The 26,129-nt window shown below is 39.3% G+C and overlaps 1 protein-coding gene across 1 annotated transcript in view; it reads right to left on the reverse strand.

The window, feature by feature from the left end:
* The window catches only part of cdh13 (cadherin 13, H-cadherin (heart)), a 269,402-nt gene that overhangs the window by 136,606 nt on the left and 106,667 nt on the right, over window positions 1–26,129 (reverse strand). Inside the window, exons 4-6 of the mRNA XM_028407949.1 lie at window positions 21,449–21,562; window positions 11,938–11,943; window positions 10,079–10,231 (exon numbers count right to left, since the gene is read on the reverse strand). Of these exons, the coding sequence (XP_028263750.1) occupies window positions 10,079–10,231; window positions 11,938–11,943; window positions 21,449–21,562 (273 nt within the window). The remainder of the gene's footprint in view (window positions 1–10,078; window positions 10,232–11,937; window positions 11,944–21,448; window positions 21,563–26,129) is intronic.

A 26,129-nucleotide genomic window follows, 5' to 3' on the forward strand; every position in this document is an offset into this window, starting at 1 on the left:
GTGCAGAATCCTGGGATATGGGGGACTTTAAATGGGGCTTAAGAAATTATGAGAAGCTAAGTAGTTTATAAGATAAAGGAACTATACTGGCTGTGTTGTACATTAAGTTTAGAGAACTCACAAACTTGCACAAATAACTTTAAGCTGAATAAAAAAATGAATGCATTTTCATTTTAACATGGTCTAATCCTTAGCAATTACTTCTGTATTCACTTATGTGGCTTCCTGAGGACAGCTTCTAATACCTATGTGACCCATTTTAGCCCATTTTCAGTCTTTTGTGGTCAGTGTCAGCAATTTCAGGAGACAATACTTAGAGTGTTTCTGACTCCAGTCTCTACAGCTGAAAGTGGAGCTGCCCCAGTAGTAAGGTAGAGAGAGTGCATTAAAGGTTGTGCCATATGCCACAGCAGGCGGGGGACAGGCTGAATTAGCAGTGGTAATGCCTGAGGCTGAGCAACAGGGCACTCACTGTTTAATCAGGTTATCTGGGAGAAGGGGCACAGCAGTACGCCTGCAGAGGTTTAACAGGGCTTCTGGGAGGACAGCGGGATGGTGACACAACCCTCAGTGCTGAACGATCCTGACCTGAAGGAAGGCTTAAGATGGGAAAAAAATAAATGTTTAAAACTTTGAAGAAAATCTTCTTTAAACTGCTACATCAAAGAAAAGTTCCTGTTTGTCCTGTTAGTCATTGAGCTTTACACACATTTGAGGATAAATAAACAAACTAAAAAAATACTCTATTTACTGTTATGAAAAGTGTCACAAACATTTTAAGTTAACTTGACAATTATGCATGTGTAATAACAAATTATAGACAACAGGTGTTATCAGTGCAGTGCAATGGCGTGTGACCCTGTGGCTTGAAAGCACTGTGGTCATATTTCTTAAAGGTAAGAGCTATTATGGTGGCTGGAGGTTTGTTTGCTCAAAGAGTAGGTGGTGGTGTTGATGGTGTGTATATGACTGTGTGTATGTGTGTGTGTTCTTTATCTTTTGCCCACATACAGGGACTAAGTGCACATCAGGCCTGTTTTCCTGTGTGCAGGGCAGCGTATCCTGCTCTCCAAAGCCCAGGAAATTACAGTCCAGCCAAGCAGAAAACAGGAGTGGGATTTGGACAACAGGCTTCACCTGTCTCAAGCCTTCGGCTCATAAAGTTACACCTACAGTAAATGAGGAATGTATTAGTATGCTCCTGCAGCTGTGTATATGTCTAATATGTATGTGCACATTATACAGAGAATGCAATGTTTATACATTTTTAATTGTTCAACTGTTGTTGAAGTGCAAGATATAGAATTCTCATTTCTAACACAGGTAAAGGTGATTAGAGGCTAAAGTTGTAAGCCTTGATTCGATTAAACACTTCTGAGAGGGCAATGCAAGAATTCCTGGTAAACCATCACATGATACTGTATGCAAATAGATGAGCAATTAAAGCACTGATTCATTTAACAACTTACATTAAAGTCAATGGAATCAGTATCATTAGTTTCATCATCATCTGTGCCACCTGTGAGACAACACTGAGAAACCAGGATAAAGTGTCTACATGCAGCTTTCTAATCATGTATTCCAGGTAGCATATTCCCAAACCCTGGATAAGGCCTTATTAATGATATGGTCATTTCATGCACAGAACAAGGACAATGTATGGACCAGCAAGTCACAAAATGTAACCTTTTCTAATACCCCAGATAGGCAAGTGAGTCGGTATTAGTGTGTCCACATCTGTGTGTGCGAGACATGGCTTTGCATTTGACAGGCTTGTTTCTCGCAGCATCAGAAATGCAGCTCTGTGAACTAAGCCTTATCATGGTGTTGGCTTATCACTACGGTTAGTTCTCATTGCTTGTGTAGTGACGTTTCTGTCAATAACAACAATATCTCAGAACTTTTTTTAACAGAAACAACAACAAGAAGCAACTTCTAGAATAAAATGAAATACCATCAACTAATCCTACCACTATATTGTAATTTTAGCTTTAGGCACTGTGTGGTGGAAAACAAACAGTATTCAATAAAATACACAAAAAGATAGGCATGAATGTCAAAGTACTTTGTTAGTTTACTGTTTACAGACCAACACACAATACCACGGTCAGATGTTTGAGCTTCAAGCTATACTCTCAGTTCTTCCACCTCAGCAACATCATGGATTAATCAGAAATACTCTCTCTCTCTCTTTGACACTACAGCAGAAGGAAACAGCCACAGTGGAGCAGGTATAAGCCACAGGGACAGATAGAAAGAGAAGCAGTGACTGTAAAATTTGATTAAACAACAAAACTGTGTAGACATCCACGACATCTGCACCTTGTGCTGCAAGGTATGAGGATGAAATCCTGCAAAGTCACCAAATTAGCAAATTGTGAGATTTATGCTCTCAGTATGTCTGCAGAAATTAAATGCCTGAAGCAACTTATTGCTTACACTGTTAGGGATTTTAAGAACCTGCTCTAAAATCCTTTAACTAGCATCTTTTTTCTGTATGTGTTTTGTGTCTAAAAGGGGGGATTAGTATATATTATTGCTCCTGTTTGTTTTCAGTAGATGTATAGCAAACCGGGAAATGAAAGCAGAGAGGAAATGAACCTCAGGAACCTTAGTGGCTGGGGAGAAAACCAACAAGCTGTCAAGACATCTCTTATTTCCCCTTCAAACTCTACACTCACACACACACACACATACACCAAGCAGCTTATTAGTGGTGCAACATCCAGCTTTCCAATGCACATAAATGACTGACAATAGGCATGTACCATGATGTGCACAGGTCATTTCAGTGTGTAAGTGGCTGAATTGTGTAATAACCATTAATGCTGATATTATTCATAAATGCCGCGTGTGTCTGTAATAATAATACTGCGTGGCACAGCGGTTCCATGTTGTTTTTTTGCACTGTATGTGCCAAATTATATGCTAAAGTTTTGACTGTTTGTTATGTCAAAATGAGAATAATAGGTCTGGATACCATAATAGTGCCTGGTTTTGGACTGTTAAGGACTAAATGTAGCTAAATTTAACAAATAGAGAAAATAGTTTTGCTTGCTACAACCAATCAAATCGCTTCATTTGTTGTTGTTGTTGTCACCATCAAGCAGCAGCGTACCTAAAGCTGACACCTAATGGAATACTGAATAGTCCAAACCAGTGTAATTTAGCTTTTTGAATAGAATAGAATAGAATAGAATAGAATAGAATAGAATAGAATAGAATAGAATAGAAATACTGTATTTATCCCAAGCTGGGAAATTTTGCTATTGCAGCAGCAAAATACAGGCCCTCAAGCATACTAAGAAAAAAAAAAAAAAAAAACGGTAGAGATTAGACAGTATGCATAACTTGCATAAGTTTCACAGACATCTTGTAAAGGTTGCCTCATAATCACCTTTTTACATGGCTGTTAGAAATGAGAGAAAAGAGATTATTATTTCTCATTACATATAAATGTCATGTATGCATATTTGTCACCTGCCCATCTACGCTGTGGAGGCGTGGGATCCCTGTGCGGAACATTTAAATGTCTCTAGGGAGGACACACGGGGGACACAGGTGGACGAGTGGACCTTTTCTGGAAAGACGCCGGCATGCAAAGCAGCAACTGATCGGGTTGCACTAAACTCTGGGGGTTACAGGGGAGAAATTTTGGGGAAAAAGACCGGTTGTGTCGTGCTGCTTGTGTGCACGAGCTGATCACCTGTGCTCTGCCTGCAATACAGCGTGAACTCTAAACAATCGATTTCTGACTCCTCTGTGGTTTTGTAAGTATTATTGGGATTTTGGTGTGGTGTGTGTGGCCTAGCCTGGTGGTTTTTTATTAATAGATAAACCAGCAGCAGCAGAATAAGACGTGCCTGTGAGAATAGTGCGTTGTGGGGTTTTCCTGATTTTAAAAAACAGGTGAATTGTTACAATCTCACAAGTATCATAATAATCCAGCTGCCGTGAGAGGTAGGATCTCCTTCTATACCGGCGACTTAGCCAAGCTGTTTTATAAATGATGTGCTTGGCAATCCTGCCAGACAGGAGTCCAGTTCAGTTAAAATTCCACAATATTCTGTTTCTGAAATGAAAAAAAAGAGAGCTATACTTTAAAGCCATTTGATTTTGAACTACTCTTTAAGAGAACCTATAGATGATGTCCCAGAGGAGTTTGCTCATTTTTATTTAAAGTTTACCAAACATTTTAACTTATATTTATAAAGAAGAATTTTTAATGAAAGTTTTATAATCAGTCATGAGGTTTACACTGCCAGGTTTAACATTTTTAAGGACGTTGCAGTTTCATTTGCCAGTTAAAAAAAAAAAAATAAATAAATAAAAATGATAGGAAATTAATTAAAAAGCAAAATAAGGTACATTGCTTTGAGGTAGTAGTTAAAATAGTTGCCATAATGTTTCTTTAATCACAACCCTATTTGAAAAATGATCTCTACACAGTTGATATGCTTCACAAGTCTAAAACTATCTAAAGTATCAGTTTTATTGGTTTTGTCTTTATGCTTACATTGATTTCTAGAGAATAAAAACTGACAAAAGCTGAAAGCTGCTGTTTTATAAAAGAGTCAAAAGCCACAGTCATTGTTATAGAAGTGGTCTGTCAAAGAATGCCACCACTTGATGTCTAATCTACAAAAATAGGCAAATATGGGTAAAAATGTACCTTTTTATTTATACAGTTTGACAAGCAGACAAAAACTGTTTTGAGGGGACACCTTTGTACAGTTTGTGAAAGCTGAGATATTTAAAAATCTAAATTTCAAAACAGCTGTCAATTCACAACTCAGCCTTTCTAGACTGGAGATAGATCATATAGCTTTTTTTAGTGAGCCTGTGCTTTGTCACTATGTACTGTGGCTTGACAGACAGAATATAGGGAGCAGGGTATGGTGGCTTTTAGATCTGCTGTCAAAGGACATCATAAAGGAGGATGCCATATTCTACTACAAGGCACAGGCTGCAACACCCAGCTCTGAGGCACACAGTCGAAAGCTAATCTAATATTAGGATGCTTTATTTGTTTTCCTGACAAACTAAATTTATTCATGAAGTTATGAATCTGCCAAGTTGTAGGTTAGTTTTGCCACGATTGACAAAGAAACACAGCTGTGGTTGTATTCCTTTTGTCTTCCTCAAATTTCAGCGTCTTTGAGGCAGGCACGTACAAAGGACTCACCACACTTATTGTTACGATGACCTGTATTACTGAGGGTCATCCCTCTACCTGTGTAAACAAGGCTGTTATTTATCACTTCACGTTCTATCTTGCTTCTGTTCTGAGCCAATTAGAGTTCTTCCCTGCCACTCTCGACCCGACCTAAGCCTGTCATAACCGCAGTGATAAGCCCCGCACACCTCCCCGCGCCCCTCTCCCTTCCCTTCTCTGTTTTCCATCTCATTAACATTCATTTTCACCCTAATTGAGCTTAATAAGAAAATAATGTTTGACATTAAATCCTTGTGAACATGTGGCCCGACTGATCGCTGCGTTTGTTCTTCCACAGCAAATGTTTTACTTCGTCAGGGGTTTGTTTGCTTGCCTCGCTTGGCTCTGTGCTTCCAGTAATAGCCTACTTAGAATTCCCAGTTTCCATCTGTTTTGAGCTGACCCCTTGCTGTTGTTATGCTGAAGTTAGACTGTGCTTCCCTTAAATGTGTTTCCCAAGTTTTGCTGAGTTTGTGCTTTTTTGCTTGCAACAGTGTCTGCATCCATAAATTTCAAGCTGAATCTCTGACCACTGCATTTAGATACCAGGCCAGTCAAACTTTAGCAAAACAATTTCCTCGAAGCCGGTGGTAACATTATTTTTGATATACAATGACCTTGTCGGTGTGGGTAGAGATTTGTTTGCCAACAGTAATCAATCATCATCTTTCTGTGAAACACGGAGGAGGAAAAATAAGGATGTGTAAAGGAAGCAGAAGGCATGGTCAATACAACCTTGGCTGTCTTTACAACAAAACATCGATTGCATTGCTGTGTACTGACAATGATACTTAAGGAAGAACCTACACCTTAAAGATATCAGACAGTAAGTGTGGGCCGAGTCTTCAACACTGATGGACTACCTGATGGTTTATATTGACTTTGAGCAGACAGACCTGAGGTTGACATATAGCACTCAATGTGAAGAGCTGCACTGTGTGGAGAGGAGGATGCAATTTATATCAATACCAGCATCCACTGTACACACTTAAGAAGGTATACGTATGGAAGCAACACAGTGGAGCTTTATCATGTCTTTTGATGGATAATTGATTTGACTGACAGTTGCTTTCACATATTACATAAAAACATAATGTAATGGAGATCTACATAAGAACATGTAACGTGTCTGACTCAGATAAGAAATCATCATCTCACATAAAAATGAAAATGTATCTGTTAGTTCTGTCGTAATAAATTAAAAGGTTCCATCGACAAATCCCAGTTATGACAGATGATTACATTTACACTTGATGGCCTGAATTCAATATGGGTGTATGGCTGAATGTCAACTAATCATGGAATGGTGGTTGGTGACACAAACACTGCAAAAGACTTTTACCCAAGATGCATTTCACACAAATGATATCTGAGCAAATACATAAGTCTATGTTAGACAGCATCTGGGATGGTGGACAATCACACACACTGGATCTCCACCCAGACGTTAGGGTTCATTATGAGTCATTATGGTGTCCCCTTTTCATCAGTGTCCCACTGTGTCCTATGATGCTTTCAATATCTACAGGATTATTGTTGACCAAGGAAAATACTAGATTAAGAAAACCTTTAGGGAAGGTTAATTAAAATGATAGGTGCTGGTCAAAAAAAACAAAAAACTCCACATTAGTTATTAGGTTAGTTTAACATTGTAAAATGCCATCCGATGATGGTGACTTTAATCTACCTGTGAATATTTCATATTTCACCCTTACACAAGCCATTAACTACAAACGGAGAGGAGATACCCCTAATGAATGTTACTCAGACTGCCTGCTAGGGCCACAGGGCACTATAAATGTGGTACAGTTGTCACTGTACACACTGTTGGACAACTGATTTAAAGACTAAGCTGAATTTGATAGGCTATCCTTGCTCTGAATTCTGACTGGGACACACACTATTTCCTTGTGATAAGTGGCCGGAGCACAAGATATCATGCAGGCTCAAAGGATGTGAAGAAATAAAAGTGCTGAGAATGGGTAAAGCCTGAGTGTATAAGTGTGTATTCAGGCACACATATACATATACAGTGCGGTGTGTGTGTGGGCACTGACAGAAATACCAGTTTGCTTTTAGAGATTGTGGCTATAAGGCTGGAAATAACAATTACCATCAGATGGCTCAAATAGAAATAAAAAGGGAGTAATTGATGTTAGAAGCTCATTCATTCTAGAAAATAATTTATTACAATGGTTGAGAGTTTCACTATGATGGAATATTTAGCCATTGACTGAAGCCTTCAATTACATTTCTGAGCTAATGTGAAATCACTACAAGGTGGAAGTAGAGTAATCACTATCCTGGGTGAGCAGTCAGATGTATAACAAGTCAAATGCATTAAGCAGGAATCTGTGACTTCAAGCAACACTATGGAGGATTTGAAGGAATTGCACGTGGGGTCCCCCTACAGCCTGTTGAATGCTGGCAAAATCTTTCAAAGTTGGATATGGGTGATCCAACACGTCATCAGAACTATAGTCAATTACCTAGCAAGTTAGGTGTCATGCAATCAATTGTGAGTTGGTGTGCCATCAGAGTGATTTTGGAAATAGAGTTTGGAGGCTTAAAAGCTCCATAGTGTTGCTTTAATTGTGTGTTGGTTTAAGTTCTGTTCTGGATGTATTCAATAAACTCTGGTGCAGTTAAAACCTAATCCTCCAAGAGAGAAGCCACATGCTTTCAGCACCTTTATATTGTGTTTTGAAATCAACAGCACACTGAAAGTACCCAATAGCCATTTTAAAAACACCAAACAGTGGGGGTTTCTACAAAAATTAAAAAATAAGGGAAATAAAGAACCCGAGAGGGAAAAAGGAAAAAAAAAAAAGATGAAAGTAAATGTTGGTTCAAAAGCACAGAGGAAACAAGAGGAGGAGGATAAGGGCTTCAAAATGGAACCTGCTACTTTTGGACAAGTAATGCACTCAAATTATATCAACCTAATTATATATATATAATATATATATATATATATATATATATATATATATATATAAACCTAATTATATCAACCTGTTTTGTAAGTCATTATTTTCTTCTTCAAAAAACAACAAAGCAAAACTTTAAACCTACAGTACCAATCAATATGTCCACCCTTTAACTCTTCTCTCTTTTTCTTGTCTGCTTTACTAGAGTTACAGTGACCTTAAATCCATCTGTGCCAAAACTTTTTGCATGAGCTCATTCTTTATAGAGAATATCCAGAGATCTTCATTCTCTGCTCTTCTTTACTCCCATCTTTTCTAACAATTCTGCATCTTCCTCAGCTTTATGTTTAGTTTTTTCTGTCCCCAACAAGGATGGGACCCAACAACTTTGTAAACTTATTTAAAACTTTTTTTAACAGGCTTAGCCAATTCACAAAATTTGAATTTGAATTGATAATGTTTTTTTTCCCCCCTCATCCTGTCTGATTCTGTCCGTTTGATTTAGCCTGCAGTTTAAATTAATAAATTCACTGTATGACTTATAACTGAATGCCATCATACTCACATTATAGCTGTCAACAGCACGAGCAGCTACAGTAAACAGTTGTGCTTAAGCTACAATGGCTGATGAGTGTCATTCAAAAAAAACAGCAAATTTAGAATTTCTGAGATAAATGTATAAAAATATAAGCAGACAAATTATTGTAGCAATAGTTACTGAGTATTGCTACTTTTTATTTGTTTTGGTTAGAGTTCTTATCTACTCCCACCTCTGGGTCTAAACAGCAGTACTGTGTGGGTGTATAATGCCTTTAACAGTATGATCTCTCTCACTTATTGACCATTAAGGCACACCCTCTATTATTTACTATTGCTGTACTTGTCTTCTTTGGCAAATGAAGCACCCCAGTCTTGACTACAGAAAAGGGTGTTGATGGATGTACATGAGGTCAGATGTCAGGTTTTTTCTTTAATAAATCATACTTTCTGAACTGGTATGGAGGGCATTGGTTGAACACAAACACCACTGCTATACCCACTTTACTAAGATCTGTAGGTATGGTTGGTGTCAGGTTGTATATTAGGTAAAGTCAGCCTCAATCTCTTTACTAGATCATTTTTTCTGTCCCCTTTCAGGGTGACATTGGTCGTATGAACTGCAAATGATGTGTTCTTGCTGTAAATCTTTCTTTAGTAGCTCAATGGAGGGAAACAAACAAAAACAATAACCACTTAAAACCAATGCCTGGGTAACACACATCTACACACATCTAACCAAGCCGTGATAGACACAAGACACTGAACATGTGATTTGCTTTCTCTCCTGCTCGCTCTCCTCTTACATCTGTTAATATTTATGAAGTGAAATAAAAGTAAAATTCTGAGTTTTTTTTTTCCTTCTACACATTCCAGCTAGCTTATCAACAGCTTGCATGCAGCTGAACACCCTCACTTAAATCATATTTCAGAAAACAGGATAAGGATCAATTGACTGACTTAAAAAGTAGCCCTTCCTTCCCCCTCCCTTTCTCTTCTAGAGGAAATGCTTTTGTTAGACAGACAACCCCAGGGGTGCAAAATCCAGTGGGTACCTCAAAGAAGCTCTAATGTTCTTTTAACTTGGAGGAAACCATCAGCTTCTAACTGATAGCATCAATTCAGCCTTGACAAAATTCAAGTCCATCGTTCCCAAATACCACTGCCAAAGTATTTTTTTTTTTTCAAAACAAAGAGCTCTTTTACAACCCCCCATATGCCAATGTGATGGACATACAGCATACTCTATCTGAAAAATGTCCATCAAAGCAACTTTTGATTTTGAATTAAATGAGAACAAAAATGGGAAATGTGTCAAGAAATCAGAGACAAAGCGTGCCCAGGTAGACACACAACAGCACAATTACTGCCAGATCTAACACACACACACACAGACCTGGTAGGAGTCAATGGCCTCCCGGTCCAGTGAGCGGCGGACTGACACATCTCCTGTGTCTATGTCTATTGTGAAGAGACCTTTGGGATCCTGGTCCGCACCGGGGCCTGTCAGTCGGAAGAAATGGTTCCCTAACTTCTCCGGTGAAATCACCTGGAGCCAAACACACAGGCAGACATCAGCAACTCACACAAATATAAAAGGTCTTACACTTTTAATTAAGCTTTAGAGCATTTTTTCAAGCACTGCATTAAAAAATACTTTCTATAAACATTTCTTGATAAACATCTGAGTAAAATGAGCTTAGTGCGTGACAATGGTGATGTGAATCCCTGATAGCCACAAGTTATTTTTTTTTATATCAATAAATGTAATAAATAAGTACAATAAATATGAAGAAGCCCTTTACTTAATACATGCAAACGTTAGGTAGATTATAGTTATTTTTCCTTGTTATATTGGATTTTGAGAAGTGCTGCCAAGTTGGTTGTTGAGTTCTATTCTGTCAGGCAGGACTGATCTGAACCAGGAACACTTACATGAGACTGATGTAGCCAGCAGCATCCACAGGAACCACAGGAACAGGCAGGTTTGAAAAGGAAACAAAAAGTAAATGTTAGATTCACATAATACAGCTAAAAGATTAAGTTCAGTGCAGATGTTAGAAAAACAAAATTATAAATTAATAAAAGAAATTGCCAAAAAACTCAGTGCAAACAAACCTAAAACGTTTCAACACATGGTGCACAAACAGACACTGACAAGTAAACCAACATAACCAACACCAAAATTATGTATAAAATATGTCAATTGACAACTGCCTGTCTTAGCAGAGGACAACCGTGGACCACCACACAAAACCATTTTTCTTCAGTATGAAGTGATTGTGGAGAGGAGTCAGTTCATCTTTACTTGCTGTTTATACAAATTACATTAGTAGAATAGTTATAACTGAAATTTGTCTCTAAATGTGACCTCACCACAGCCACCATACACTGCCGTTTATATCAATGAAATACATTAAAATGTGGTGTTTATTCTGTTAAGTTAACACTGCATGGGAAATGAATAACTGTGCATACCCAGGTATCTGATGGAAAGCACAAAGTATATGCTCATGAATAGGAAACATATTTAAAGAGTTACAAAAGACTCCATTTCTCTAAAGCTTAAGCTGCATCATCATATTCAGCGACACATTTCCCAGTATGTGACAAATGGCAAAAGGATTGAAGCCACCCACTCCTACAGCTACAATATGTGTTATGCCTTATAGTGCTGACTTCTTGGTTTAAGGTAGAACCAGTCAGTTATTTTTACTGTATGTCTAAGAATCTTCAAAAGCTCCCACAATCCCAGCAGATATTTGTTCATTATTTATTAAATACTAAAAGATGTATTTTTTTTAAGTGTAGAAAACTAAAGAAAAACCCTCCAATAAGACGTGACTGAGGCGTGATAAATACTAGAGAGGAACAAATTAAAATTTCAGGAAAGATACAAGATATGACTAAGGTGACAAAACAATGGTTGGATTAGTGTAATTTTCAGTGAATGCAAAAACCAACAGCATGAACAACAACAATGAAAAAAATGGCTCAAAGTCATCAAATAATCCTGGTAATTAATCTTGATTTATTTCTAATCAGCAGTGTTTTCTCCCACATGACAAACACACACTTTAAACAGCCTTCTGGGCCTTAGCACTGTTGCTGTGAGTGAAGGATCTAAACGGTCCCCCTACACTGGGCCTTCTGATCATAGGGGTGCCACGAGGTCGCCTTTAATGAGAGTGCACTTCAATGGGACGATAGTTAAAGTGAAGGCCTTTCTACTTCCCACTTGAAAGAGCATGGGACATGAGACTGCAGTGGTATAGACCCAATGCCAGACAAAGCTCAAACGCTTACATAGCCTCTCCAGAGCTCTCTGCCATTTATCTCGATGCCCTGCTTCATCTTTTCCCTCTGCTCCCTCTCTTGCTCTTAGGCATCTCGCTCCCCCCACTTGTTACTCTCTCTAATATGTCCATCCTCGTTCTTTGCTGAGCATCCATATCTGTTTCTCCATTCATCATTTTTCTGTGCTCTATCCTCCTTGCACACACTCCCTCGGCTAGATTTCTTTGCCATCCCAAATGGTGAGAGCAAGAGATGTCAGACATGTTACAAAATCATAGCACAAGACAACTGTTTAAGCCTAATACCCACATACTGAAATAATCTCCTCCCTTCTGACCCTGTCTGCTCTCTCCACTTCTTCTCCATCTTTTTTCCCCTTGTTCTTTTCCCCAAAATCTTATATTTTTGTTTTGACAGTCACAATATCAGGGGTGCTTTCTCTTACTAGGAGGCTATCATTATGTGTTTTTCCTCATCTTTCTATTCCTGTGAGGACATGCTGTGCACACACTCACACAGGTGGTATAGCTGTCATTAAGGAGAGAGATATTTCTGGACACAGTGGCAGCCAGCACCTGCAGAGTGTTACAAACTGGGTCAGGTGAAGAAAATGAAAAAAAGGTGGTGCAACATTAGTTGGATACACAGATGGCTCAGCTTCAAACTTTGATAGACACAAAGGGGGAAGGGGGGCAGAGGGGGAAAAAAACGGACGGACAGAGGACGGATGGGGGGAGAGAACAGACAGAAGGAAGTAGAGAATGCATGAGAGGGAGATATCACTGATGAAGACACAATAACTTCAGCTGAAGAGTAACTGAAGTGTCAGGAGAAGTTTAGACTGATTAGGAGATTTCTCTGTGGGGTAGAAGTGTGATAATCTGCAGCGCACATACACATACGCGCATTGATGTATTCGCATGCTGGTGAAGAAATGTGCACCCAGTGGCTCTGTCTCCGCTGACTCTGTCTCCCTCTGTGTGTGTGGGAGGACTGATGGGAGAATCTCACCTCTTTCTATCAGCTCTCATTACCAGCCGAGCAGACATGAAAGACTGTGGGGCTTGTGATACTGCAGGAAGATGACAGGAGGTGTGGCGCTGCAATACAACAGCAAACTCCTCAGAGCACACAGAGCGATCGTGCCCCAAAACAATGCATCAGCAACAATGTGTGTGTGTGTGTGTGTCAGGAGGGCAAGCCATAAAATGTACCATTTATGTACAAATATGTACATAGACATCTTCTTGTGCAAACTGTACAAGTTCATTTTTTACAGCAAGGGAAAAAAACAATCTTAATCATGCAAATTCTGTACACATACACACACACACTCCTTGTGCTTTTTTGGGGGGACTCTAGTGCATGCGTGTGTGTGAGTATGCAGTAGCATCCCTCAGTGGTGCTTCTGTTATCCCTATCAAGGTCATACAGCCAGCTGCGAATGACAATCACTAGCCATAAAAGGACTCCTGGGACCAGGCCTTTGTGTGTGTATGTGTGTCTGTGTGTGTGCCAGGCTTGGACCAGTGCTCTGCCTGATTGTCCTGCCACTCTAGTCTGCTAATGAGAAGGACGAGGTGAGGTGGAAAGGCCTGGTTTAAGACACGGACGGGTAGAGCCAGGCATGTCCTCATTGCAGGATGATGAGAAAAACAATGGGGCTAATTAACAGTCTTTGATTGGTTAGCCAGGCCTCTGCTAATCATTACCCATCAACCACCACATCCTGAGCCAATCAGAACAAGCCTGCAACAATCAGAAGTGGTGCTTGTTTAAAAAAAAGGAAGAAAGAGAAAGACAAGAGTGTTATCAAGTGTCAACGCTGTGTTAAGAGGGTCAACTGGGACTGTTGTGAGAAGCTACAATTCACACAGACATGCTTCTCTTTGCAACCTGATTCTTTTGTAGTAACAAGTAAATTTATAAATTAATTACATGTCCTCAGAGTGGCATTGTGGAGCCTCAAAATTCAGATTTTCACCAAGGAAACTGATTAATTTTTATTATTATGTTACTATTTTAACATACTCTGTTTTGTTTTCTGTTTTGTCATCTTTACAAAAAGATCTTCCCAACAATTAAAAATGAATAAACAAACCTGCTTATAGAACTTAGCTCTGTGATATTGTATAACCTGGATGTCTCACCGCTATAAGTCCCACGAGGCACATTTGAGTGGAGATCCGGTTGAGCTGCTGCCACTGTAGTTGACCACAGCCACTCTAATCATATGAGTGCAGGCACACCACAGTGCATCCCAGAAGCAACCCCTCCAATCTGCTCCACTAAATAATGCGAAAATATGCAAGTCTAAGCTGTATCATTTTGTAGCAAGCAATTCACATGGACATGAAGACTGGCACTAGGACAAGAATCTTGTTGATTTTCAAAGTAAGATACCTTGCATGTACTCTGGTTTGTGCATCAGAATATGACAACAAATATGATTTTAACCATGGACAAGTAGAGGTTCGTATTGTAAGCGGAGAAGTACAAACTGTAGAGAAGCATAGAAGTGTCTTGTTTGTGTGCAGTTCTTTTTAAACACTCAGATTCTTGTGTGAGAATTAAGCTGGACTGGTAGCACTCAGAAGTACTCTGCTTCTTAAATGTCTTAGAGTAGCGCTTAAGGCCAAGATGAGGACAAAACCACAGCAGAGCCAGATTGTGGTACCCAAGGGTATCCCACACATCAGCATTAAGCTCCTTTGCCACTTTCTTGGTTACCATGGTAACTCCTACCTCAACTGTATGTTTTCAGATGCTTATCCACGTGACCACCAGGGTGCACAAATGAATGCAGGCCATTTAACACGCTTAAAAAAATAACCACAGTTCCAGTCAAATGATCATCCATCCTTTCAAGTTAGCATCTATGTGTTTGTGTCCAAACAACTTCGTGTTGGTCCTATCAGGATCATGTGATTAACTCATGGTAGCTATGGGCATGTTTAAGGTGGGTGGAAAGCTCCCAGATGCTTCTCAGTTCACATATACATACACTATGAAAATGTGTTTATTAAGGATACTTTATCTAAAATTAAAAAAATACTGCTTGACACCTGATCACATATCGTAAAACAGTCTATTAAAAATAAAATTTATATTTAATGCATGTGGCCGTGGAAGAAAAAAAAAGGCTATGGCTGTCTGTGTTGGCTTTCTTATAATCAGTGGGATGAGCAATCACTCAGTCTCGCTTAAGCTCACACAAGGACAGCATTTCTTGGGCAGTTCACAGCTGACAAATGTGTTTTTTATTACTTCTCATTTTTTTTAAGCTCCTCTCATCAAAATGGCTTTCACATCTGCTCTGTGTTTCTGTGGGTCCAGGCACGAATTGGATATTTGCATCAGACAGTTTAAATTCACCGCCGGCGAACACCCGCCACAAACAGGCCTGATTAACATGCTCAAAGAGAGACAGGGAGGGGAAGGGAGGAACTTTGTCTTCCTAAGACAATTATGAGAGTCAATTAGACTAAATGACGAGGCCTGCAGGCTGCGCTTTTTTCCGAAAGTTCTACCATCCAGAATGCTCACTTCCTGAGTAACAAGAAAGATGAGTAACACACACACACATACACACACAAAGACTATTATAAATTGGTGCAATGACACTAGATTTGGAGCAACATGAAGCAGAAGCATACCGACTGACAGGCATCAGAATGCATCCAGCACTGAGTGAATGAAACAAAGGTGGCAGACCAGCCTTTTCTATTTACTATATTTGCTAAGGCTAAAGCCAACCATACATTATTAGGGCTATAACGTTAAGTCCCACACATTGTGTGGATTTCTGAGCTGGACCCTAAGGATCGATAAACACAGCATGACTTGCTGACAGCATAGCACCGGAAGTTGAGATAGTGTTACAGAAAGAAGTGATGTTTGTTATTTAAGGAAGCTCCTTTAGTGTCTTTGGTTTTTAAGAGAATTTGCACTTCTTGTTGTGTGACCTAGTATGTGTGAGTTATTGGCTTTCAAGAATTTGGAATCATTCTGTTATAAAGAAAAGGGGTACCACGGACTGGAACTCATGCTTGAATGCTGCTAGCATGATAATGTGCACAGGTTTGACAGTGCTTGGATGGAACCCCACGCCGTGTGACTGGGGGGAGGCATTTTTTTTAATGTTCCTAACTACTCAGCAATCCATTCATGGAAATTGAAAAAAAACAAGACAAGAGACCTCATCTTTATGCTTTGAGTTAAAGTATCTGTGTCCTCGGGTATTACTGATGAAATACAGCGGCTTTCAAACATACAAACAAACAAACTTTACCAAAACCTCCCCTTGTAAATGAAGGTCAGATGACCTTCAAAGCAGTAATAACATTTTATTTTGTTCAGCTTGGAAAATGAAACAAACACTCAAGAGCAAACTGAACATCAGTCTAGTTAATGCAGGGCATGGTGTGCACTCACTTTATCCTAAAAATAAAGGTGCCTCACACCCAATAAACCTTAATTAAATACTGCTAAATAATTATGAATTAAAAATCGGTTGAACATGACACCTCCTAGGTATGTCAGTATTTATTAAAAAAAAAGTTCCCTCATTGGCTGAGCTCTATACAAAGGCCAAATGTGTGTGTATGTGTATCTAACTTTTGGCAAGCAGGTAACCTGAGGCTGCTCTCTAATTAATTGCTTTGAATGTTCCATGGGGCCACAAAGAGACACTCCGGCTTATATTGTAGTGTATCAGTACTGTTGACTTATTATTAAAATTGAATAATTAAAAAAAAGTAAAAATAAATTACTGAAACAACCTTTCAGGGCTGATGCGGGAGGATGTGAACCTTTGGCTCCTGGGTGAACCACCTTGTGGCTATATTGCTCCATTTTTCAGTGATGCCGACAAATATGGCAGGACTTTTCTGTTCAGGCAGAAACAGCATTGAATAACATGTGAGTGGTTTAAAATGCAAGTTACACACAAAATGTCACTAAAACTCATTGATATGCCACAGCATGATATCACATTGGTTTAACTGTGGTTAACTCTGCTGAGGAGACTCATCTGCCATTTACAGCAGCAAGTACTGTGAACTGTGGGACAGCTTATTATTACATGTTACAAATTGTATATTTGAAATTAATATTTGAATTATTAAAAGAAAACGTAAGACTGGTATAAATGTGGAAAAAAAAAAACCTGTTCATTGAGGTCCCTTGAGGCACATGTTGGAACACAGTATCCAGTTCTCCTAAAATATGAAAGGGTTGGTCAAAACTGTACAGTACTAAAAGACACAAATTATTGTTTTTTTCCTCCTGGAACAGTGTGGTTACTCATCCTTCAGTCTCGCTGTCAGAATAATGTCTGACTCACACTTGAATCCCAGACATGAGCAAAAAAAGCTTAAGGAATAAACATATAACTCCTTCAGCTATGACTGAAAAAAATGGCCCTATCAGCAGAGACTGAAGTGGCGTGCACTAAGAGAAACATTTAGGCATATCAGTTTCATTGCATGCTCCAGCTGCTGTGTGAGTTGTTGTGAGCTGTTTATGGGCCCCCAGGGGAGGGCAGGGGAGAGACCTCTGTATCAAAACAATTCCACAGCTAGCAGGAGGTGTGACATAAACAACAAGGTTTTCAGCCTTCCCCTGCAAGTCCTGCTGACAGGCGACCCAACGCCACCCCCCCCCCCCCCCCCCCCCCCCCACTACATCCCTCTAACAACACACATGCGCTCCTTGCATGGTGTGTGCATATTCACACAGTCATACATGTCAAATTGCAGAACTCCCCCCCGCTCCTGCTGCTTATCTCCTGGAGAGACGGGAGTATGAAAAATGAATGGCTGCCATATGGAAGTGGTAGGTTGTATAAGAAGAGTGAAAGCTATTGGTGTGGAAAATCAATTTCACCAAGTCACCAACATATAGCCTCTATTGGATAAAATAGCCAGCATTAGTCTGTCTTCCCATGCAAAGCTGAGTGTGGAGGTAGAGAAGAAGGATGGAGGCATGAAAGAAGATGGAACTGGCAAATGGAAAGTCACGAGAAGTAGGAATGGGGAACAGGGCAATCAAGGGACCAACGTGTAAAGGAAGAGAGAAAATAATTTATGTCATGCAAGTCAAAGATATCACCTAATGGTTTGACACATGGACACTCATCAAGTCTCATGTCCTTTACTAAAAACATGGTACCCTCCAGGCTCTGGAGTCTCTTCACAGGGACCACTGAGTGCAGTATTAGTATGAGCTGGAGGGCCAGGTTCTGTGCTGTGGTCATGCTCTCTAGGGTACAATTACCTATTATGTGCAGAGCTCAGTATGGGATATCCTTTTATGTTACTCTCAGTGGGCAAAGAGAGATGTGGATGATCTTTTAGTGCCCAGACTTATCTAGAACAAAGCTGACTGACATGCAGAGATACATCAAAGTTTTGTAACACAGGGAGAGATAAATCTAGACTCTTAGGAATCAGAAGGTTTGTGGCTGACCATTTGGCCTGAGATGACACAGGTGAAGTGATTTTCCTGCTTGGCAGACCTCTCACGGCAAACTAAATTTAACAATTCGGTAGCTTTGAGAAAACAAAAAAATGAATGGAAGAGAAAATGCAGGGGCTTCAGGCATTAAAATAATGACCTAATTTATAATCTGCCATATAAATAATTAGCTGTGTCACATCATCTATGGCCTTTTCAGCAGGAACAAATAAATCCATTCATCAGTAATGAAACAATGAATAAATCCTGCAGACACCATGCTAAACTTCACATTATAAAATATTACCCCAGATTTCAGTGTCCACTAGGACACAGACAATATCTGCAGAATATCTCGGAATTAAACAGGTTGTCAATCAGCAATGTAACATGAGCACAATTGCTTTTTTTTTTCTTCTAATACAGTACACAGAGGAAGATGTCTGTCTCCATGGTTAACTTTTGTTTACACTACCCGTCTATTTCATCAGCGTGTCCACATAAAAGTGTTAATGTAATTCTGCAGTTGATTGCACACAATATCCCAGACACTAATGTAAAACACAAAGCTGTGAATATGTCTGGCTTTCCATTACAAAAAAAAGTGTCGAAACACATTCATTCTCACGAAATCAGATAAAAAGTGAAATAGAAAATGCAGCACAGATAAGAGGGGAAAATGGTAACCTGTAATATGAACATGTCCTTGAATGAACATGTATTTTAGATTACTTTTTTTGATTACTCAATTTTTTTGTTGCCTGAGCCATAAATGTACTCTTACAGAGACATCAAGTTGAGAGAGTAACTATAAGAATGTATTTGTGTGTCTTTTTTCTATCATTATATGGAAGCATTTTACTTTAAAGGTGATATCTTCTGGTCTTGCCTTAAACTGTTATGGCTGGATGAACTCAGCATCGCTATAACTAAACCATAACGTGGTTTAGTTACTGTACTCAGTGCTTGCTTGAGGAAACGAACACGCTCTCTTCATGAAAGCCAATCACGCAATGCTGAGCCCCAAGGTATATGCAATATGCTTCTGCTTTCACTGATTTGCAAAGCCAATCTTGAAGTTGTGCTCAGGCTGAAATAAAATATGGAAACCTTAGCCTGTGTTCATCATGATACCACCATGCTGCCACTGCTGGGCCCTTGAGCAGTGCCTTAACCCTGCATGCCCACACACACACTATACTGGCTGTCCCTGCAGCTTCCCAACAAGCAGGGATGTTGTGTGTGTGTGGATTACACATAATGAATAAAAGCTTCTTCTTCTGCACTTAAACTATTCAAAGCAGTGTATAAACTAACTCTTCTGAGCAGAGTTACATTTCTTATGCTTTCAGATGTAAAAGCAAAAAGGGGGAGAGGGGATTGTTCATATTAATAAGAGATTAATATAATCACACAATGCTGACTGACACTTTGTGAACTCTGTAGAAAAAAAAATCATTTAATTAAACAAATGAAACAGAAATATTATTTATTTATTCAGGAAAAAAGACCCAATGTTACATATGTTTAATTGGAAAAAGTATGGAGAAGTAAGGATTGGCAGTTTATTTAAAGGCCAAATTAGAATCCATCTGTTTACAGTTGTTGCTGCTCATCAGGCTAAAAAATGGTTACATATATATTTGCTGCTCACATATAAAATATTGTATAATTTCACCCGAATAAACAGTGAAATATTTCTGTTTCATATGTTTGATTGACTGAGTCTGTTGTAACTGCAAAATCACATGACTGTTGGCCTATTTGTATATTTTAAAAACACGTAAACATATGAAAATCTAGTCTTCATGCACAGTAATAAACAAAGAAACAGACAAAAATGTAATATTAACATATAGAAAGCTGCACAGCTTTTCCTGCTCACTTTTGCAGGCACTCAAGTGAGATATTTGTACATGGTAATTACTGATTTATAAGTGTGAGTGGAAACTGAAGGGAGAAAAAGTACAAGTACAAGTACTACACAGTGATGGACAGGGAGAAGAAATACATGGGAGCACATCCTGAAGTAAATGTGCTGCAATGACAAACTGCCCACACAATAATTGTGCACAGACATACAAAACAACACTTGAAAGTAGCCCATGAACCAGATCTGATGAATCAATGTTATTAACATAGATCAAAGCGGGACTGATCAGAGTAGCTTTAGTCAGGTAAAGAAGAATGGCTCTGCTGAGCAGCCGTTTAACCGTGGCTGCCAGCACTCAGTAAAAACTATATTGAAAACAGCAGCAGATGCTGAACTTTTTGTGTCAGCAGGAGTCCTCATAAGACTTCCTGACATGAGGTATTAAAGTGGACAAGTTAATGACATTTGACAGTATACCTGCGGTGTGCTGATGGTGGCAAACTTTCTTAAAGGTTAAGGGGCCTAAAAATGCAACTGGATTTTTTTTTTCTTTCTAACATTGCAATAACTCAGGTAAGCTTTACTTAGACTGTGCCTACTGTTTGTATACCATGAAAAGAACTGTATAATGTGAAGAAGATATAATCCCAACTGACCTTTCCCAGCCAAACTTAACTAAGGTAAAACAAGCTACTAAAACAGTCCATTGTAAAAGAGTCCACGCAATTTGACTTTAATCACATCAAGTAAATAGAAATGTGTATATAAGAAATTCATAAGGAACAAGAATCGGATGCATCTAACAGTAACCTTTACCAGTTTTATAATGTTGCTCCGTGATTTAAATATATTTTAGGATCACAGAACTTTCAGTTTTTTTGTATTTTAGCAAAAAATTAGAGAAATCTTTTTTAAAAAAACTTTATCTTTTTTGATATAAAAACATCACAGTTAAAGGGTCACAGACCTAAATGTTTAAATATTCAACACTTGGCTCTGTACCTTAAGCAATTTAGTCTCCATGGTGATCACCCAGCTTTGTTTTTTTTTTCTTTTGAAATACAGCCTGCTCATTTTAGATACAGATGCAGCTGGATATCAAACCCAACTGAGTGTCTGATAGGACCATACGTTTCTTACCCTGCCAATGATCCTGGGGAAAGGAGCTCTCTGGTTCTCCGTTACAATCATAGGAGGGACGAGCAGGGATCTCTTAGATCTGTAGGGAAGCTTCTGGCCCAGACCCAGGACATCCTGCAACACAGAGAGAGGGAGAGTTAAAAACTGGAAATAACTAATTACACTTTTTATGTCTCACCCAACTGTGAAGCATTCCCCTGTGTAGTCACGGTCCCTATAATTCTTCCAAGATTACTTCTTAGCATCTTTTAGCAATCATCCTAAAACCAACCATCAACACATAAAAGCCATACACACACACCAAGCAGTCAATTATGCGCTGAAATGCTGAGAAAAACATCAACACAAGCAACTCTAGGAGCTGTTTCCAAGTCCTTTTTTTATGGAAAGTCTACAGTACTACTACTCTACTACAGTATATAATGGAAAGTGGTTGAACACCTGCATCTGGCAAACAGCACCATATGCTTCACACATTTAGAGAGAGGGGAATATTCTCTGGGCAAACATGAAATTAGTTTCTCTGCTGCTTTCACTGCAATTTCGTTCAGATTATTTTAATTCTTTGTTCAGCCTGTATGTTAAATGAGGACAGGAGAAAGAAGGAAAAAAAAGCAAAGTAAAAGTAAAGACGAAAGAAACAGACGAAATGAAGAAATGAGAGATGACAAGGTTTGGGCAAAGCAATTGCATTGTTCAAGCAGAAGGAGCCATTCTGAAATGTTGTTTTTGTTCCTGAGAACACAATAGCATAATCTAATTTAATCTTCTACCCTCCTGCTGTTGTAAACAAAGACATGCCTTTTAAACTTTTTTTAACTGTATAATGTTCTGAAAAATATTTGCTTTTTTTTACTGTTTGAAATCAGTGACACAATGAGGTCCTTTCTGCTTTGACGTTGGCAAAAATAATGCCCAGCACTGACACTGTGAAGAGCTGGCTGTGAACACAGAGGTGGTGACCTACAGAGAGAGGACAGTCTGCCGACTGTCTGCACACCTGGACATGGGCCGAGGAGCTCACACATAAACAACACTCTGCACTAAGCACACCGAAAAGTCCACAAATAAAGATGTTCACCACTTCCAGTCAGCGGTGTGTTACAGATATCTTCTCTCCTCCTCCTCTAAACTTTTCATTAAATGATTCAAATGACCAAACAGCAACTCATGTCCTGTTTTGTTGCCCCTGCTGTGCTGGGTTGTGTAGGATTGTTCAGCCCTCTCCCTCCTCAAGCTATTTGCTATCCTCCTCCCTGAAGTGTGACCGTCTCCTCTTGCTCATCATAGTCAGGGAGACAAGCTGCAGCCGGACCCAGAGGGCCCTTTTTGGCATTGTTCAAACTGCATGTGCTGCTTAGCTCTTTCAAACATGGGGTATGGACTCCTTACTTCAAGCAGTAAGGTTGATTTTGTTTAACTTTAACTTTAATATTGTGCTTGTTATCCCTGGAGCCAGGTTATCTGTTGTTGTGGCAATTACTTTCTGTTTATAAAATTCTGTCCCCCCATTAAGTCTTATAATGTCTTAAAGAATACCTGTATTATTTACCCCCTCAAATTGTCTCTGCTTATGTGTTTCAAGAGCTAATATCTGAATAAACAATCAAAGTTCCCCAAGCAGTGCAGCAGCACTGTTCAGTGATGCATCCTGATCTCCCAAAATAATCAGAAGTCAGGTCAGAGGAAAAGCAATTACCTGCACAGAACGCTAACTCCATAACCCAAGGACAACACTGAGCTACTTTATAGTTAGTTTACTTTTTCAAAACAAAAAGCAACAAAATCTTTCTTTCTTATCTTATTATACAAAGAGTGAAATATTTTTATTTAACTGCTTTCTTAACTGCTTCTCCATTTAGAAAGCCACAGTTTTTTTAAACAAAGCTTATTTAGCCCTTCGTATTCATTAACACTGTGAACAAAAATGCTGTGAATTTAGCTGCAGCTTTTTTTTCTCTTTCTCTTCTTGTGCCAAGACTCAGCCTGCCAGCAACTGTCACTCAAACACAGACACAGTCATGCCCCCTCTAGAAAGTTCCAAAAAAGGAGAATTCAGGTTATATTCTGGCTTTTAAATTCTTCTGACAGCAAAATGACTGGATATGACAAAATATACTTTTATATACAGCTCCAAAATTCTAGTCCACATAAAAGCAGACTTTTAATTAAGCTAAATAACAGAACAATGGAAGAAAAAAAAAACAAACAAGTCTGGTCATTGAGCACTAGTCAAAAATGACAACATGTTCTAAATGAAAGAGCAAACGGGTTCCTGTGCTTTCATTTGCAATTCAAATACTCTTTTGTCCTTCATCTTTTACAGCTTACTGTGGAGCACTGTATTGTCAGTGCATGCCACACACTGATGTGGCGGCGTGTATGCAGTGGGCTGTTTGTATGTTTGCTGTTCATACTGCTGTTCTCCGCTGACAGGGACTCTGGCACTGCTCTCACCCCTTGTCAGGATGACGGAAAGGAAACGGGCAAGAGGGAAAAACTAAACCATCTGTTGACAGAGGTTTCAGTGAACACTCACATCAGCTACAAAGTTCAGAAAGACCACAATGAAACAGTAATCACAAACACAACCCGACCAGAACAAACCAAAGACACACCAAGTGCTCTCTGAAATGGCCACTCTTATCGAATCCACTGGGGGATAACCTTTGAAATGTCAAAGACAGCAAAACTATAGGAGGAGATTATATGACCTATTTTGTTTCTAAAGAGCAGAGTCAGTGGTGTGTGAGTATATGTTTATGTGACTGGATCACAAGCAACTTTATAGACCTTTAAGCATAGCCTGTAAAAAAACTAAATAAATCTGGTCTAAGTCTGAAGTCTTGGGATGAGTGTATCAATCCCATCATGCACAGGTCTCAGCTGTGTGATATTTGCAAAGGAGGGTAAGAGGAGCTGGGAGGCAAAGCACCATGAGGTATTTTTAGTTGCTGGTGAGGAGTTAGGCCTAAGATAAATCATGCTGTCAAATCCACATCTTCACTCAGCTGAGATACAGTGGATACGCAGAGGGAGTGATGGCGCTTTAAAACCTATCAATGTTTTGCAGGTGGATCAGGACGGTGAGACACACCTGACAAAAAGCGCGCCCAACTGAATACAGGCATTTTGTCCTGCTCGTTGAGGATGGCTCACCACAGTATATTTCAAGAAAGACAACTCGCAGCCCTACTTTCTTCCTCCTCACCTTTACACCTGACACTTCACAGCTCTAACTCGTAGCTTTTCTTCTCAGTTCCTCTCTTTGCAGTCTGCATATTTTGATGAATAGTGTTCTTACAGTTCAGTGACAAGGTAAGAGAAGGGAGCCATGAATCTTTAATGTGCTCTGTTCATAAATTACTGCTGCACCATCAACCCTGATCCAGCTTTAAAACATTTGCTTCTGTCTGTCTTTTAAATGATCATCAGGGCATCTCAGTGCAGTGAGCTGAATGTGTCATGACCAGAAAAGAATCTTGTTAATACCACCCAGACAATGTGTATACCAATGTGATAATACTGAGATTGTGTGTGCATGCATACATGTCGTGTTTGTGTTTGTGTGTGTGTGTGAGAATGACAAAGCCTCCACCCTCGCCGGCTAAGCTCAGAGTTACTGTGGCAGCAAAGTCACGTCCTTGTCCATTCTGCCATTTTCACTCTCAATGCTATATTGAGAAGTGTCATTACTCATTTCTGACAATGTGTTGGAGGCTTGGTGAGAAATGGATAATATCAAGGCCAGCGGTGACAGCAATGTACAGCTATTCAATGTGGAATAAACTCCTGGATATGCAGCCAGGTCACGCAATCACTCAATTCCTCTAATGGGCAGTTGAGCTCACTTATGTCAGTGTCAGCAATATGTATATGTACAAAATAATAAATCCACATACTCACCGGATAACAACCCCTGTGTTGACAGCACAACGTTTCCCACTTTGTTTCGAGTATCATCAATAAATCATGAACACTTCTCATCTTGGTCAAAGCAGAATACAGCAAGACATTGATGACTGATGCATCTTTCAGTATTTAATTAGCTGAATTAATTAATGCTGAGCCAAAGTGATTGTGTGTGTGAGTGGAATCCTGTACAGATAATAGGAAGGAGTGCGCACTGAATGTAATGCCAGACACAGTATCTAAATTGCATCCTTTAGATCATGTGTGTCAAAGTTAAGGCCCAACGTCCAAAACATATATGATCCAGCCAGTTTTTTTGCAAATGTAAAAATTAAAAAAAAAATGGTTACTCAACTAAACATGGGAAACCGAAGGATCAGGGAGACAAGAGGAAAAACGAGGCGCACAGCTACAGAGGAAGCTAACATTTTAGCTAAATAGTTTTTTTCATAAAGTCAGTTTTGTGGTGAGTACCAATAATAGTGAGTGACAACTGCAACTTTAAATCCAGTACATCATGTTTAGGGCAAGTTTTTGACGTTTATTCAAAGAGGGAGAGAGAGTCGTGTGCGTTTAGGCATATTGCACAGCAGCGTTTTTCGCAGACTCCTGTTTGTGCAAATGATTTTTTTTTTTAACTTGCAGAATTTTTAAGCAGATCATATTTCCCGCAGTGCTTCATAGTTCAGGCGGCCCACCTTGACAACAAAAACTCTCTGTCTTGGCTACATCCTCGGAAAAAAATTCTGCCGCATCCATGCATGCATAG

This window comes from Parambassis ranga, chromosome 6 (assembly GCF_900634625.1).
Source record: "Parambassis ranga chromosome 6, fParRan2.1, whole genome shotgun sequence".
Classification (NCBI taxonomy): Eukaryota; Metazoa; Chordata; class Actinopteri; family Ambassidae; genus Parambassis; species Parambassis ranga.